Raw genomic sequence first — 14,763 nt, forward strand, 5'->3', positions numbered from 1 at the left:
CAGGTGTCTGACCAAACTGTGTCTCTGGAGGGCACCTTTTTCTTTCCAGCATCAATGCTTTGCTCTGAGACCTTGTTAATAGCCTTTTGGAGATCTCAGTAGAATATAGAAATGGCCTATCTTGTCTGCTTGTTGATGCCTTTAGACAATACTAACAGTTTGTAAAGTGCAATTTCTGTATTAAAAATGCTTTTTTATTTGCCAGTATCTTATCTATTTAAACTTTGTTTGCTATGGTTTCTACTTGTTTGCCCAGTATAAATGCCAGAGCTGATGCTCTGTAGTTCTGTTGTTCTCCTTCTGGGATTGTATTTTAAAAATACTCATCCTTGCCACCCTCCAGTCCTTTGGTACCAACTTGGTGTTAAGCAGGAGGTCACATGCCTCCAGTTCACTTATTTCGTCCTTGAGTTCCTTTCATGCTCATGGGTGAATATCACCTTGTCCTCACATTTTCCCCCCACCATAATCTCTTCATGCAGGGCAGCAGTGTCTGGGTCTGCTGCATCCCACCATCACCTTTGTCTAGCAGGCACCTTCTCTTTCAAATTCCCCAACAGTTCTGCACATTGTTCCTTTTGCTTCATACACAATGATTACAAGTGGGAGATCAAAGCAGAGGTGTCCCAAGACTGATTTTTAACTTCAAATATCAACAGGAAATAACAGATCTCAAGTTCTGTGTTTGTTTGTGTCCAGGATCCCTTTTAAATGTGTTGCTGATACTGTCCAATCTTCTACCAAGAATCCTCTGCGTGATGAGAACGGGTGATGATGGTTTTTGCTCCAGTGTGTCTAAGACAATAGTGATTTCAGCAACTCTTCTGCTTTCTGTAGTGACAAAGAAGGCTCTTCCGGACCTGCTTTTGCAGGATTTTGGGAAATTAAGTCATTTGGGAAGATCAGAGTCCTCAGCTCATAATGCATGTTAGCTTGTATTCATCATTAAAGAAAGCTTTTTCTTTTATCCTTGTTCCATGATGTTCTTAATCAAAATGGTGTGATCAGTGAACTTGTTCTGGTCCATGCTGCCCAACCAGATTTTATCCTAGTGATCTACTGAAGCTACAGACATTTTCAGTCCTTGAGTTGTGTAGTTACAAGACTGCATCTGCAGATAGTTTTGAGTATACGCTGTTCTCGGTTCCCGAGGCCAGCTGCCATAGCATGGCTCACATTCCTTCAGCTAAAATATTTACTCCTCTTGCTTTGAGATTCTCGCCCTTTTGAGAGCATGAATTTCTTGAGTGTAGAGAGAATCTCCCTGCAGTGGAACAGACCTGTGTTTAATTTTAGCCTGTCTAATCAGTCAGCCGTTTGAGCTCTCAGAAACCTCTTCGTTCCTGTGCTCTGGAGTTCTCAGTACAAACAGTGAACTTGCCTGTTTTCTTTTCTAAATTTTATTCTCCCAGGGATCTCTCCATTAAAGAATTTCTACTATTGGAATTAATTGTGCATATAGAATAGCACTGAAATAAAGTTGTTGTTTATTACTTGTGATTCTTAAAGATGTGGTGTCTATGTATGTCTATACCCACCATATGTATGTATGGTGGGTATGTAAATTCATGACCCTTTCTCCATCCATTTTTTTCCAAATATCTTTCAAGTTTTTGGGTTGAAAGCAATTGAGCTCATTCGGCTCCTACAATTCATGTTAGGTGAGAGCAGACACTAAGTAATATGGATGTATGTAAAGCAAAAAGAAAGTCTTCAGCACAAATTTTAAATATGAATATGCATAGCATGAATGTGCTCTTAAATTTGCCTTGAACTGCTACTTGGTCCCTAATCTTTCTCTTAGTCTCTTGTACACTGAAGGTGGAACAAGATAGAGAATCCACTATTAGTTACACGTTTTCTTCTTCTTCTTCTTCTTTTTTTTTTTTTTTTTTTTTCTTCCTGCAAGTGTAAGAAGTTGCTGTCCAAAAACAGGTTTGGTTGAGTTTAGTCACTGTCTGCGTTGTATAGTGGGTTTTTTTGGCTCCTTTCTTAATGGAGTGTTTGGCAGCTATGTTAATGGCTTTTTCAGAACCAATACTAGCGTTATGTTAAATCTGGGTTTAATATTGATGCATTTCAGAGGCAACTTATGCTAGTATATTCAACTGTTTCTTTTATTTATAATCATAGTAAGTGACATTCGAGAGACGCAGTGAGAGAGGTATAGTTTGAATTCGTGGAATACAGTGCAAGAATTTCTTGCCTAGGCCTGTGTCCAAGATTGATTGAAGTATTTAAATACTTAGTTATGCACTTTGGTTCTAAATGCTGCCTTTGAATATTTTGCTTTGAGGTACAACTAAATTAGGGAAGTATTCATATTCTTACAACAGCTGGCTATACATCTGGATACAGATATTTGGGGACTTTTTTTGTAAATACCATCAGAAGAAAAGATAGCAAGCACACTCCTAGTGTATTTGAAAATTCAAGCCCCTCAAAATTGTACATTGTAATATAGCACTATTTTCTCATATTTAAAATAGCTATCTATTTCCTCTTCAGGCTGAGGCTGACCTTGCAAGAAACTTTCCAGGAAAGCGCATATCTAGCTCAAATAACACTCCTGTGTCCCGACTTCCTGCTAACCCATCACGAGTTGATCGTTTGATTGTGGACCAGTTACGAGAACAAGCCAGAGTAAGCTTTCCTGGAATATTGTCTCGTGATTCATAATACCAGGTGAAATACTGCGTTTTTTTATGAAGAGCTATAAATACCTAGTGATTTTGGTGTTTTTGTTATGTCTGGTAGGTGCTCACCTTAATAGGAAAAATGGAAAGGCTTCGTGGCACCCCGGTACATGGAAACATATCCGCTACTTTGGAAAATCATTTGGAAGCCATTCACGTAACACAAGCAAGGCGTAAGGATGAGATTGTTAATGCTGCTAATCCACAGAGACAAGGAGCATCGCGTTATAATAATGAAAAAGGTAAATGTTTTCTATTCCTGTAGTTCTAAAAGCTTTTTCAAATGTCAGTTGTGAAAATATGCAATTTGAAATGTGCAGCAAATTCCAATTTTATTTACTGTAACATCAGCAAAAAAGGTTTGTAAATCTAAAATTGTTAAAAGAAGATCTTTTTAACTCTTAAAAAGTCTATCTCGCATAAAATAATTTCTTTTCTGTTTCTCTCTTACTAGTTTAAACCCTTAGAAACTTTTTTCTCTTGACTGAAAAGTAAAGCTTAAAGGATTTTATATAATCATAAGTAATTTTCCTTTAAGTCAAAATATACTCATTTTTTTAAACAAATTTATTTTATTTATTAATGGTATTTGGCTAGTCTTTCACTTCTCTTTCGCTTATAAAGTGAAAGATATGCTTGGTGCTGTGTTAATCTGTGCTGTCTGTCTACCTTATCTAAACTAAAAAAAAAAAAACAAAGTGTTTTGTGATTCCCAGCTTATGTTAACATATAGCAAGAATGATGTACAGCACAGCTATAGACTTCTGAAGAGCCTTTTATTGTGTGCTGGTCATGTAGCATGTTTATTCTTACCTAGCACAACTGTGAAAGATTAGTTTCAAAGATTTACCATAAATCTGCTTTTCAGTTATGACTTTGAAAGTATTTTAATTGCTAGAAAGTTAACAAAGTGTAGCTCATTATATGTTATAAGTAATTTTTGGAAAAAAATTCTTAGAAAAGAGCCATGTGGTATAAAGCTGAAGAAATTATGTTTGCAAGTTCATTTCTTTGAAGTTGGACAAAATTAAGTAACTTCTCTAAAGTTCACTGTTAAATGAAAAAAAATCTGCTTAATTCATAACAGCTTAATCTTCCATGTATTTTCATCTCTCACTGATGCATCAATACTAATGCAAAACTAAGACGAAGTCTGTTCTACTAGAGTAGGGTAAGTGGTAGCTACTATTCAGTATAATGATTGTATAGCTGATACATTTAGGAACTCGGGTTTTGAAGATTAAGAACATATTCTTTCTCAGACTAGACTTATTTCTCAGAGAAAGATTTCTAGAGAGGAACAAACTTCTTTCTTCCCTTTCCCTCTTTTTGATCCTTACTGAGCTGTGTCCTTTATTGTTTTCCTGTTGCTGCAGTGAAGCCGATGGTGTGTGGTTCTTTTGACTTGAAGCAATGTAATAGGATTGCCCTCCTAGCAAGAAGGGAAAGATAAATTGTATAAAGAGTCAAAATATTTTACTTTCATAAGTTAGGTGACAAGTACCTTCTTAATTATGTTACATACTTAAAAGTAATAGTCCTGTAGCGAAATAAACTTCTCAAATTAACCCTAATTAGGCAAGCTATAGGCCAAGAGTAGGTAGTCATCATCCTAACAAAAGAAATATCCCACAAACCATGTTTTTGGTGAACTTATCTTCACTGTAAAGTGAAGATAGTTAGAATCATTATGTGAACCATCCTATATGGTACCTATAATTAGAAATATTGCAATTAGTCTTTTATGGGTAGTGGTAACCTTTCTGGTGAGGTTATGTCTCAGAAAAAGAATTGTGCTTCTTCTGGATGTCTAAGCACAACCTAAATCACATATGGAAAAGCTCTGAGTAACTATTTTCCACAGTCAAATATTTGTTTCTTTGAGTTCCGCTGTCGGTGAACATGTATCTGAACATCAGTAGTGAGCCTTTCTTTGCTGGGAGGCCACATGCGTATCAGAGCCACTGAAAGGGAAACAAAGGAGGAAGAAGTGGTTACACCAAGCTCATCTGGCTGGAATTAGAATGGGAGTTTTACTAATCATACTTGCTCATTCTGCAGACTGTACTGACAAAAGTAGATAATTAGGAGTCATAAATGTTTATGTTAGACTGTTGTGTACTGGAAGATGAGCATCCTTGTTTTGTGTGCAAGATAGTTATTGGGAACATGTGCTACTCTAGCTTTGATAAAAACTGGCATTTAACCAATGCAATAACAGGTTAACTGTTTCTTGAACAAATTTTACATAAGAGTGATGAGCTTTGAATCAACTCGGAATGTTTTTAATGCATTAATATTATCAAGCTCGTGTATTGGTTTTACCTGTAACGTGTTTTTTTTGTTGTAGATGTTCTGGCTCTGGCAGCTGCCATTAGGGAGTTGGCTGCTTCTACACGCAAGGCTCGTACCGCTTTATGGTGTGCATTACAGATGACTTTACCAAAAACTTCCTTAAGCAGTCCAGAAAAACAAGAAGAAGTTGAACGGGCATTGCAAGAGCTTTGCCCTGCAAACACAAGCACACAAGAAAGAAGCAACATGGAGCATGAAAACAAAGGAAGCAAAAAAGAAAAATCTGAGGAATCAATGAGGATTCTGGAATAATAGCAAAAAAAAAAAATAGTAGTAGTAATAATAAAAGGGAGGCAGAAGGCCGAGGAAGGAGGGAAGGGGAAAGTGGCTTGCATAGTGCTATAGAAAATGTTTTTGATAGGTTATCAAAAAGCAAAAAGGGTTAACATAACTGATCAGTGCTGCAATTTTATTACTGTGATTCTGGTGTTGAGAGACACGTCTTGTAATAGTGTTAATGCAATTTTAATATTGCTGGTATTGCAATGTCTGCTACATAAGAATTTTATTAATAAGAGGAATTAAACAATAGCTGAGCATTTCCTTGTCTGCTTATCCAAAGCTATATATCAGCTGTGACTGAAGCCGTGACCTGAGAAAACCAGTGAGTGGCAGAACTTAATTCTCCTTTCTTTGTTGATTATACAATTTATCATACTTTTTTAAAAAAATCCATTTGTAAGGTATTTCATAATTGTTCAGGGGTCTTTTTTTGTTTGGTTGGGTCTTTTTTGTTTTTTTGCACCATTCTATAGTTCTTTTAAGTGCCAAAGTGATCGCTAAATAGTTTGCATCCTGCCACTCAGTACAGACTACTTCACACTTCTGTACTGGGTTTGTGACAGGGAGTCAGATTATTCAGGTACTTGCTAACAGTTTGACAAGAATAATCAGTGTTTAATTGTTGGTTGCGTGAAATGCTTCAGCAGTTGTGCTGCCAACTCAGTTTCCAGCTAAACTAATGTAAACCAAGATTTCGTATAGCATAATCCATGTAACAGAATGTTTTATGTAAAAAAAGAACTAATTTAAGGAGTTTGTAGTTTTTCAGTAAGTACTAGGTTGAAGTACACATTAGCAGGTGATATAAAATTGTCACTCAGGATTAGAAATTAGACTTAGTGATTCCTCAGTGGGTTAAAAAACAGTAACTATATAACTTCGTATGCACTTAATTAAAAAAAGTTATGTTTATTAATATAAGTTCATGCTACTATAATTTTCGAAAACATTCCATATTTATTTTAATGCGTTTATTGAATGTTTATTTAAAATTCTATTTTAGTAATATACAGTTGATCTTTTGCCAAACCTTCCAAATAATCAGATTTAACAATTTACTCAGGAAATATGTATATTATTATATAAATATACACATGGTATATAGGGATTTTTTGGGGGAAGGGATGTTTGCAAAATATTTACACAAAGCTAACTATATACTAGGTTACCAAAGCTGTTTAACTGATTCATTTTAGCATGAGAGGATTTCATGTATTTAATTGCTGTTAACTAGTCTCCATTCTGTGGCTTAGACAATCAGAAGTATTATGCATCAGTGTGAATGTTCAGGGTGAGAATTAGAAAAGAATGAGTAATTCAAGTTTTGTTTGTAGGGTACTTGCACATATTTTAATGCTTTGACAACTGTGTCTTAATGTTAGATTATCTCTTAACATGTAGTAATAACCAGCTAAGGTTCTTAGGTATTAGTATATTAATGAATGGCTTTGGAGAGCAGTTCTTATTTTAAAAGTGAATTAAGTTGGGATATGAGGAAAGTTTGAAAGACAAAAATGAAGATTTATCTGTGTTTCATGATGTTTGATGTTGAATTCGACACTTTGTGGATAAATATATAATTGTTTCCATATATATATGTACTTGCAAAATGTTCCAAGAAGAGTCCTGTAGTTTTGAATCTGATAATGTTTTTAGAACAAATGTATTCTCAATAGTACCATCGTTAACTGTAATGAGGCAGTAACTACATAACTTCATAGACAAAAGTTACAGAAGCCTCATTTTAATCCACTGAATAAAGTTTAAAAATGGGAGTTGATAGAAATCAGCATCTTAGTATAGTAAGATCCTTTCCTAAAGAGAAGTGAATTCAATTGAAATGAATATTTTCAGCGTTAGCCTAAAAAAGTGGGTACTGGAGAGTTATTTTAGTGCTGTGTGAATGCATGTGTGCATGTGCAATTCATTTGCACAAATGAATTTGAGAACGTTAAATTTGCTTTTGTGAAACTAATTAACTATACTCCATGGTTTAAAAAGGTGGAGTCTACAGTATTTGAGTTAATGGCTGATTTTGTTTTCGAATTATGATTAGTATGTTGACAGGAAATCAGAATTTGAGTCTTGATTTGCATTTCTGTTTACAGAATAATTGTAGTCCTGCAGGATTGTTTTGTAGTGGTGAATGTATCGGGCGTAGTAGGTCCGTATCGTATTGTTTGTGTGTTAATTATTATTGTGAAGGATTGTGGTCTTAATTGGCTCACGATAGGGTTAATGTGCCTTTAACAGTCAGTAAATAACTGTATGCTTTCAATTGCAGTCTAAAAACGCATTTGAAAAGGGTTACAGTGTGGCTGCATTTGACTATAGCTAACAAGTAGCATATGATATTAATGTTTGTACGTGATGTCTGATTATCCGGTTATGGGCTCTTTAACAAGCGTAAAGCACCATAGCTGCTGCGAGTCACCACAGTCCCAATGTGCTGGTGTCAGACTTTACTGGTCATACCCCGCGACGTGACTAGTGTGCTCTCTTATCTCACCTCATCTTGCTCTGTTTTCTTCATAAAACCCATTGGTCTTCATACAAAAATGTTACGCCCGTGTCTTTAAACCCTTTGTTTATGCACAGCTTTAGAGCTATAAAAAGCAAAAGTCCTTTCGGAGTGCTTAGGTTCTGTTGCTTTATTACGTACCCTTTTATAGTTTAGGAGAAATAATACTGTATTTTGTAAAAAAAACCAGTTTACATCTGGTGTTGCAGTTGCTTTCTTACAGTCATAAAAGATTTTTTAGCTGACTAGTGTTTAATTTGGCAATGAAGTACAAATTCTATGGGTGTTGCATTGAGTTGTTGGCATGGTTAAGTATAACATTTCTGTTTTTACGGGACTAATTCTATTCCGATTTCATTGACTTCAGTGGAAGCAGAGTTGAGGTACTATGTTACACTTCAGCTAGAGAGGTGGTTTTGTTTTGGAGCTTGATTTTTGAGTTTTTCTGTTTGGGAAGCAAGGAAGTAAAATTTTGCTGAATTTCTTGTTTCAGAATAGCTTTGAGATTCAGTTGTTCTTTTTTTCTGGTTTGGTTTATGCAGTTTGAGTTTTTGCATGAGGTGAAGAAAATAGCAGAGTTGTAGCTAGTAGTGGCAGCAGTGACACTAGATTGCTCCCTTTTAAGAGAACAGGATACTTACGAGTCCCTTTTCAAATCAAGATTATATGTTTTGATAGATATGAGTGAATCTTAAATGCTTCAAAATCCCAAACTGGTAATCCAGTATATCATAGATTTAAAAAATGTGTGTGTTAATAACTGGAGACTTCTGATGATTTCACCTTATTTCTCAGAAGAGGGGCTGCTTCAGAGTAAGAACCCCCTTTTTTTTTCTCCTGATAGGTTCAGCATCTCTGCTTTTCTTCTGTATTTATGAAGTTCCTATAACTGTTAAGTTACTTTAGTAGTATTTGTATAAACTAAAACTAGTGAATTCGTTTGTCACGACTGCTGTTAGAACAGCATGTACAGAGATTGTCTAGCTTTCTGGTGCTTGTGTTACTGAGCCTTTTCAAGAACAGGCGAGTCTGTATGATTCTGTTAGTTCCCCAATGACTGCTGTCTTTTCCCCTAAACTGGATACTCTTCTTTGCTGTTGGTGTTTGCCATTGCTATTAATCTTTTCCCAGTACCTGGATATATATCATTTGGAAATGATTTGCCTCACAGCTTGAGACCTGATGCTCTAGTCTTCATCATAAGTCTCTTACTACTCTCAGTACATTTTCTCTTTGATGAAGTGCTTTGTAGAAGATGGAGAGTATACAAGCAGGAGGCTTTTTGAGGTACTTGCTGGTATTTTGGCCTTTATTGCCTTACCAGGCCGTGTGCTGTGTTTACTTCTTGCCTTCCGTGTTAAATTGTGTGAGTTGGCGTGTGTGTTCTTCTGCTCTTTGAGGCATGGGATGCTTGAATGTCTGTGTTATCCCCACCCCACACCCTCACCGCTTTCTTACAAACTGGGATGAGACTTGACAAGGGAAAAAAGGAAGGCCAGGTTTATTGCCAGAGGCTAGAGATAATTGAGAATCAAGCAGACAAATGTGACTTACCCTTGTTGTAGCTGAAATAAAAAAAGAGGTCTTTTTGCCTAGGAAGGTCCTTTCTTCATTTTCGGAGAAGTGTGAAGGTATGCCAGAATTTTGTAGAAGACTTCCTAGCTTTAGTCCTGTGTGCTTTTCCTGTGGAGACCATGAGCGCAGCTTCCTGGGATTATCTTTGATCTGCTCTCCAGGCTTTCTCCCATTCTGTTTGCAGAAATAAAGGAGGAAAGTGGAGCCACAGGAAACCCTACTTGCTGTGGATAGGATCACTTCTCTTAACGGCCGTGGCTCCAGTAATCCCGAAGGTGTGAGCCTGAGGGTCCAAGTGTCTTTGTCTTTCCTTCAGCTGTGCTTCCCTTTCTTCCTCGTCTGCTGGTCATAGATGCTGCCAGTGCTTAACTGCTGAGGCTTGTGGTAGAGTCCACGTGTTCTGGTCGCACTCCGGTAGCCATCCTTCCACCCTCAAATGGTCTAATCATGTGGAAGCGATTGATGCTCTCAACTACGTACCGGCTTGAAGTGGCTAGAATATGGTTTGGGAAAAGCTGCTTCAAAGTAGCTGGATGTGGTCTTCCTCTTAGAGCAGGTTCACCAACTCTTGTTTCTCAACCGCTGTCTCTGTCAGGAACGAGAATGAAGTAGGATTTAAACCATCTTTTCTAAATGCAGTGAAGTACATAGAAATAAGAAAGGTCCCAAATGACAAGGAACACTTCAAAACATGTAAATGCTTCATTGAATTGTTTATTTTGGAGTTATTTTGTTTGTTTTTGTTTTTTGAGATTTGTTCTTCCTAAAATTAGAGCATTCAGCCTTGCTCAGCATAATATTCTCAAATATACAATCTATATTAGGTTATAGCTCTAGTTCTGTTGGATGTTGGATTTTCATTTAATTGCTGTAGAGATTATGCAACAAACAAACCTTAAGCCTATATGTGTTTTTTAAAAAGTTATATCCTTATCTGCTCTGAAAGCTGATTTTATTCTCTGTTCAAGAGCTGTGATGTCAAAGTGCTGCATGTTGGAGCAACCCAAAGCAGTAGGGGCCTGGGGTGGTTTTTTTGGTTCTTTGTATCTTTGTTTCTTTTGGCAGTGTATGTGACCTTAGTTGTAAAATTAAATTTTTAATTCTATTTTATATCTACAGTATTATGTAGATATATATATATATTTAAATAGAGTCATTAAGGTGGAAAGTTTTGAGTTCAGGATTATTTTTTTAAATCTTCAAGATTGTATATTATATTAAAAAAGAATAGGGAATGTATGAGAGGAGTTAATGTTCAAATAAACCTTTTTTTTTTCTTTCTTTTTTTTTCTCTTTAAGTGGGTGCATTTGCAATTAGGCTACTGATGAGCTAGGTGTGATGCTGCTTCCATTGAAGCCAGTACCTTTAACAGATTTTTGACTTCAACTGGCTTTGTTGCATTACTGGCCTGATATCTCGAGTTATGTAGGCTCTTTGTAAATACGAGCTTAGTAGTTCACCTTGAACAATTGATATAAAGAAACTCCAGAAGGATGTGTTCCCAACCTTTTTTTATAAGGTTTCTCACTACACTGACAACTTGGAATTAGAAGGATTATTTTGCTTTCTTTCAAAGCTGAGGAATATACCTGCTGCAAAAGCTTTGGCTGAATTAAATCTGTGGGTTTCTGAGAATTTTGCACCTTGTTTTATCCTGATCTGCATGGATAGAAATACAGCCTTAACCATGTGAAGACCTTGATTCATTTCCTGTGCAGTTTACCTGTCTCAATCACCAGCACTTTTTTGTTTTGTAGAATATTATATAAAAATTAGGCATCTATGAATTTATTTTTTGTTATAGATTGCTTTATAATTTGTTTTTAAAAAAAAACACATTTTTTCAATCAGTTCTATCAGTTATATAATATGAAGGGTCATTATTTTTCTTCGTTAGCAATACTGTAATCAAAGGTGCAAAAATAAGATGCATTTGATGTACGTAGTCTGTGCTGTTAGAGGTTGAAAATGTATGGGATTATGAGCGACTTACTAAAAAATTGAGGAACTGGAGCTATAAATCCTCTTTGCTGCTTGTTTGCCAAATAAGCTTTAAAAAAGGAAATTATTTGCATATAGTGTGTAAAAGCTAGTTAGACCAGAGTCAAATTTAAAAAAAAAAGAAATCATTGCTAGGCAAAGGTTGCTTTACATTTTTTACTGTATAAAATACAACCAGTTTAAAACTTGTTTATGCACAGTAATAACTTAATGAGCATAGTTTTTTCACAGAATTAGGCTATTTCCAATATATATGGGAAAAATAAGTTTCCTTTTATTTTTTATGACAGATATACAAAGATTAATAGTGTCTATATTTTAATATAATATTTGGTGTCTGAAGTATATCTTTTACATGTTTGTTGGTCAAACGCATTTACTTAAAGCAAATTTTACACCGCTGCTGAAATATTACTGAAGGAGGATTTTGTGAGTTGATCCATTTAGTAGACCCAACAGGAATATGTGAAAGTATAATTTAGCTTAAAAAAATTTTAAAAAGGTCAATTGTTGATTATACAAGATTTTAATCAGTCAGTTTGGCTTATTCAAGTATTTCTGTCAAACAACTGTTGATATCGAATTAACGCTGCAAAAATCTTACTTTCTACCTCCTGTGTAACATTCTTAAAATTATACTTCACAGATCTCTTTTGGGATATACTTTGATATTACAGCACGTTGGTACACCTTAACTTGTGAATCTCCTGTGCTTTTCCTTTCTTCTGTTGGTTGTTTTATGTGGAACACCAGGATGCCTTGTGGCTGAGGCTAGATTATGTTCACTTGTGCAAAGTAGCTTCAGGCAAGCTGTGTACACTTACACGTGGTCTCTGTTACGCAAAAGGTACAACAGTCGGAAGATTATAAGGTTTGTGTTACGTGTATGGAAGTCTCAGAGGTATGAGAATTCTGTAATAAATCATGGCCAGTGTAATTTTTTAGTATTTTTATGTATGTGATTGATTCCTTTTATTTAAATAATCAATTGTGTTGTATGTATGTCCCTAATAAATAGTTACAGCTTGTTGTTTCATTTAGTTCAATTTACGCTGTCAATCAGCTGCTGTTCTCCATGTGAGATGGGTTGTTTTTTTTTGTTTGCTTTTAATTCAGCACTGAAAAGACATGTTATGTTCTGGGTTAACACAGTTACAAAAATTAAAATGCTTTATGACACTGATTTTATTAATCTAGCAAATTTTATGGGAGAAGAATGGAAAGTTTTCTATAGTTATCTCTACATAGCATTTGTTGCACTTGGATGTTAAGGAGTATCTCCTTCTGGATGCAAGGTCACACACGGAGGAGACTTCCTCTGAAAATGTAGAACTGCATTAAATAGTTGAATACACACAAAGGGAAAAAGTTTGAGTAATGTCAGTAGGTTGTACTCATCACTTCACACAATATTACTGGGGAAGAACAGTCACGATGAACGTTTCTCGCACTAAGCAACTTTACAAAGTGTCAGAACCTGGTTTTGTTGAAGTAGAGGTTAGGAGTTGTAAGCAGGCGCATCGCTCTGTTGTGCTAAATGTCGTAGAAGATGCTGAAAGCCAGTGTGCTTTCCAAATTGCTGCCCTTGGCGGATCTTGATTTTTCTTTTTTTCAGTGAGAAGAGTTTATGCAAACGTTGGGTATATGCAGATTCTGGAAGCTCTGGAATTCCACACAGATGATGAGAATCTCTTTCCATGTGTGCAGCAGGTAGGTTTAGGCAGTGAAAAAATGAAGCGTGTTACTGATACATTATAAATTCTTGTTTCATTTAATTCATGCCATGCATAAGCCACTCTTCATAGACTTTTGAAAATGCCTTCTATTCTGCATAAAATAGCTAAGCACTTTATATACCTCTTAATCTTTGAGGGAGATTCATCTTTATAACATGTAGATATGTAACTTGGGTGAGGCAGGTTACACTCTGAAAGTACCTGTTTTTTTTTCCATTGCTTACAGATGGAGCATAAACTGACTGTTTCGTTGTTGGTGATATTGTTAATGGGATTAATCCCATGCTGCAGAGTTTGTGAATGTATTGCTGATGGCAAGTCATATGTTGCACAGCTAGTGTAAGGATTTGGCTTGTTTGTTTTGTGGGATCTAGTGTGAAGTTATTTTAAACCAGGGAAAAATATTTCTGACTAGTCTCTTTTCCAGTGACAGGAAAAAAAAAAGTTTTTTCCGTAGTGGGAAATTTCATCTGCTTTCATGGTGCTTGAGTAATTTAAGCATTTGATTTGCAAGCAGGGCATTTCCGTATTCAGTTGACTCATACATCTCAAGCATGTCAGTTGTGGAATTGTTTGGGCTCTTTTTCCATATCTCACTTTTCCCAGCGTTTCTCTCAAAGCCCAGCAAACATTTTGAGTTTCATTTTCCCTTCACTCCCTTCTCAAACCTGCAAGTGTTTGCATTTCCTATATTGCCTAGGTAGCTAACTGTTTGAGTCTTAGGAAGCATGGACCAAAACTTTTGATGGCTAAAAACCATCGAACTGACGACAGAAGTTGTGTCAGGAATGGTACAAGGGAGGAGATCACAGTGGCTTCCCGAGGCATCCCACCGCTCCTGCGTGCAACTGGGTTGTATGTGCTCTCAGGTTTGGAAATGGTCAGGGGATGTCACTGTTGGCAAGCCAGAGGAATTTAGGTTGCCAGATAGCCTCAGTGCCATCACAGCACTGATACATCATGCTATACCGTAAGAACCAAATTTGAAGTCTTTCTGTAAAAATATATAACTAGGATAACTGAGGCAGACCAGATTTTTTTCATTACTTTGTGGACCTTAAATATATGTGTCTACTCTTCGCAGGTTTTGATTGTGATTGCTGCCTTGTGTGCATGTTTCATGAATTAACTTTGGGGCACTGCTAGAAACTGTTTTTTTTCTTTTTCCTCTCACCCCTCCCCCCCTTAGGTAATGAATAGGATTTCCAAAGCACTGTTATTTAGCAGATCGTCAGAGAAATATCTCTCCACTGACAGCACTGTTCACTCCCTGCTTTGCACTTATGTAAGGGGGAAGAGGAAGTTATCTGTGGGGCAGACCATATTGGAACTGAAAAAGAGCTTTACTATGAACTTACTTCAGTCTTTATTGTATATAGAGGGACTAATATTGGGGCGTATCTGAGAGCTTTAAATATCTCCTGCCCAAGATTAAAGATCATAGCACAGTAATCTCTTCAGCAGTGGGGACATGGTAATTTAGCCTCTTGTCCAGAAAAGCAGAAACAAAAGATGCTTTCGGTAGCATGCAGCACGTGATATTTTTGTTATGAAAGAAGCAGAAAGAGAGAAATGGCCAATATGCATGCATAGTGG

At 36.3% G+C, this 14,763-nt stretch overlaps 1 protein-coding gene across 4 annotated transcripts in view; it reads left to right on the forward strand.

The window, feature by feature from the left end:
* The window catches only part of LOC112981487 (meiosis-specific coiled-coil domain-containing protein MEIOC-like), a 39,384-nt gene extending 26,907 nt beyond the window's left edge, over positions 1-12,477 (forward strand). For all 4 annotated transcript variants that reach the window (XM_026097153.2, XM_026097169.2, XM_026097160.2 and 1 more), the window contains exons 6-8: positions 2,509-2,643; positions 2,758-2,938; positions 5,047-12,477. In XM_026097153.2, the coding sequence (XP_025952938.2) occupies positions 2,509-2,643; positions 2,758-2,938; positions 5,047-5,303 (573 nt within the window). In that variant the 3' untranslated portion in view covers positions 5,304-12,477. The remainder of the gene's footprint in view (positions 1-2,508; positions 2,644-2,757; positions 2,939-5,046) is intronic.
* Positions 12,478-14,763: the final 2,286 nt, after the last annotated feature.

The sequence above is a fragment of the Dromaius novaehollandiae genome, chromosome 2 (assembly GCF_036370855.1).
Source record: "Dromaius novaehollandiae isolate bDroNov1 chromosome 2, bDroNov1.hap1, whole genome shotgun sequence".
NCBI classification, from domain to species: Eukaryota; Metazoa; Chordata; class Aves; order Casuariiformes; family Dromaiidae; genus Dromaius; species Dromaius novaehollandiae.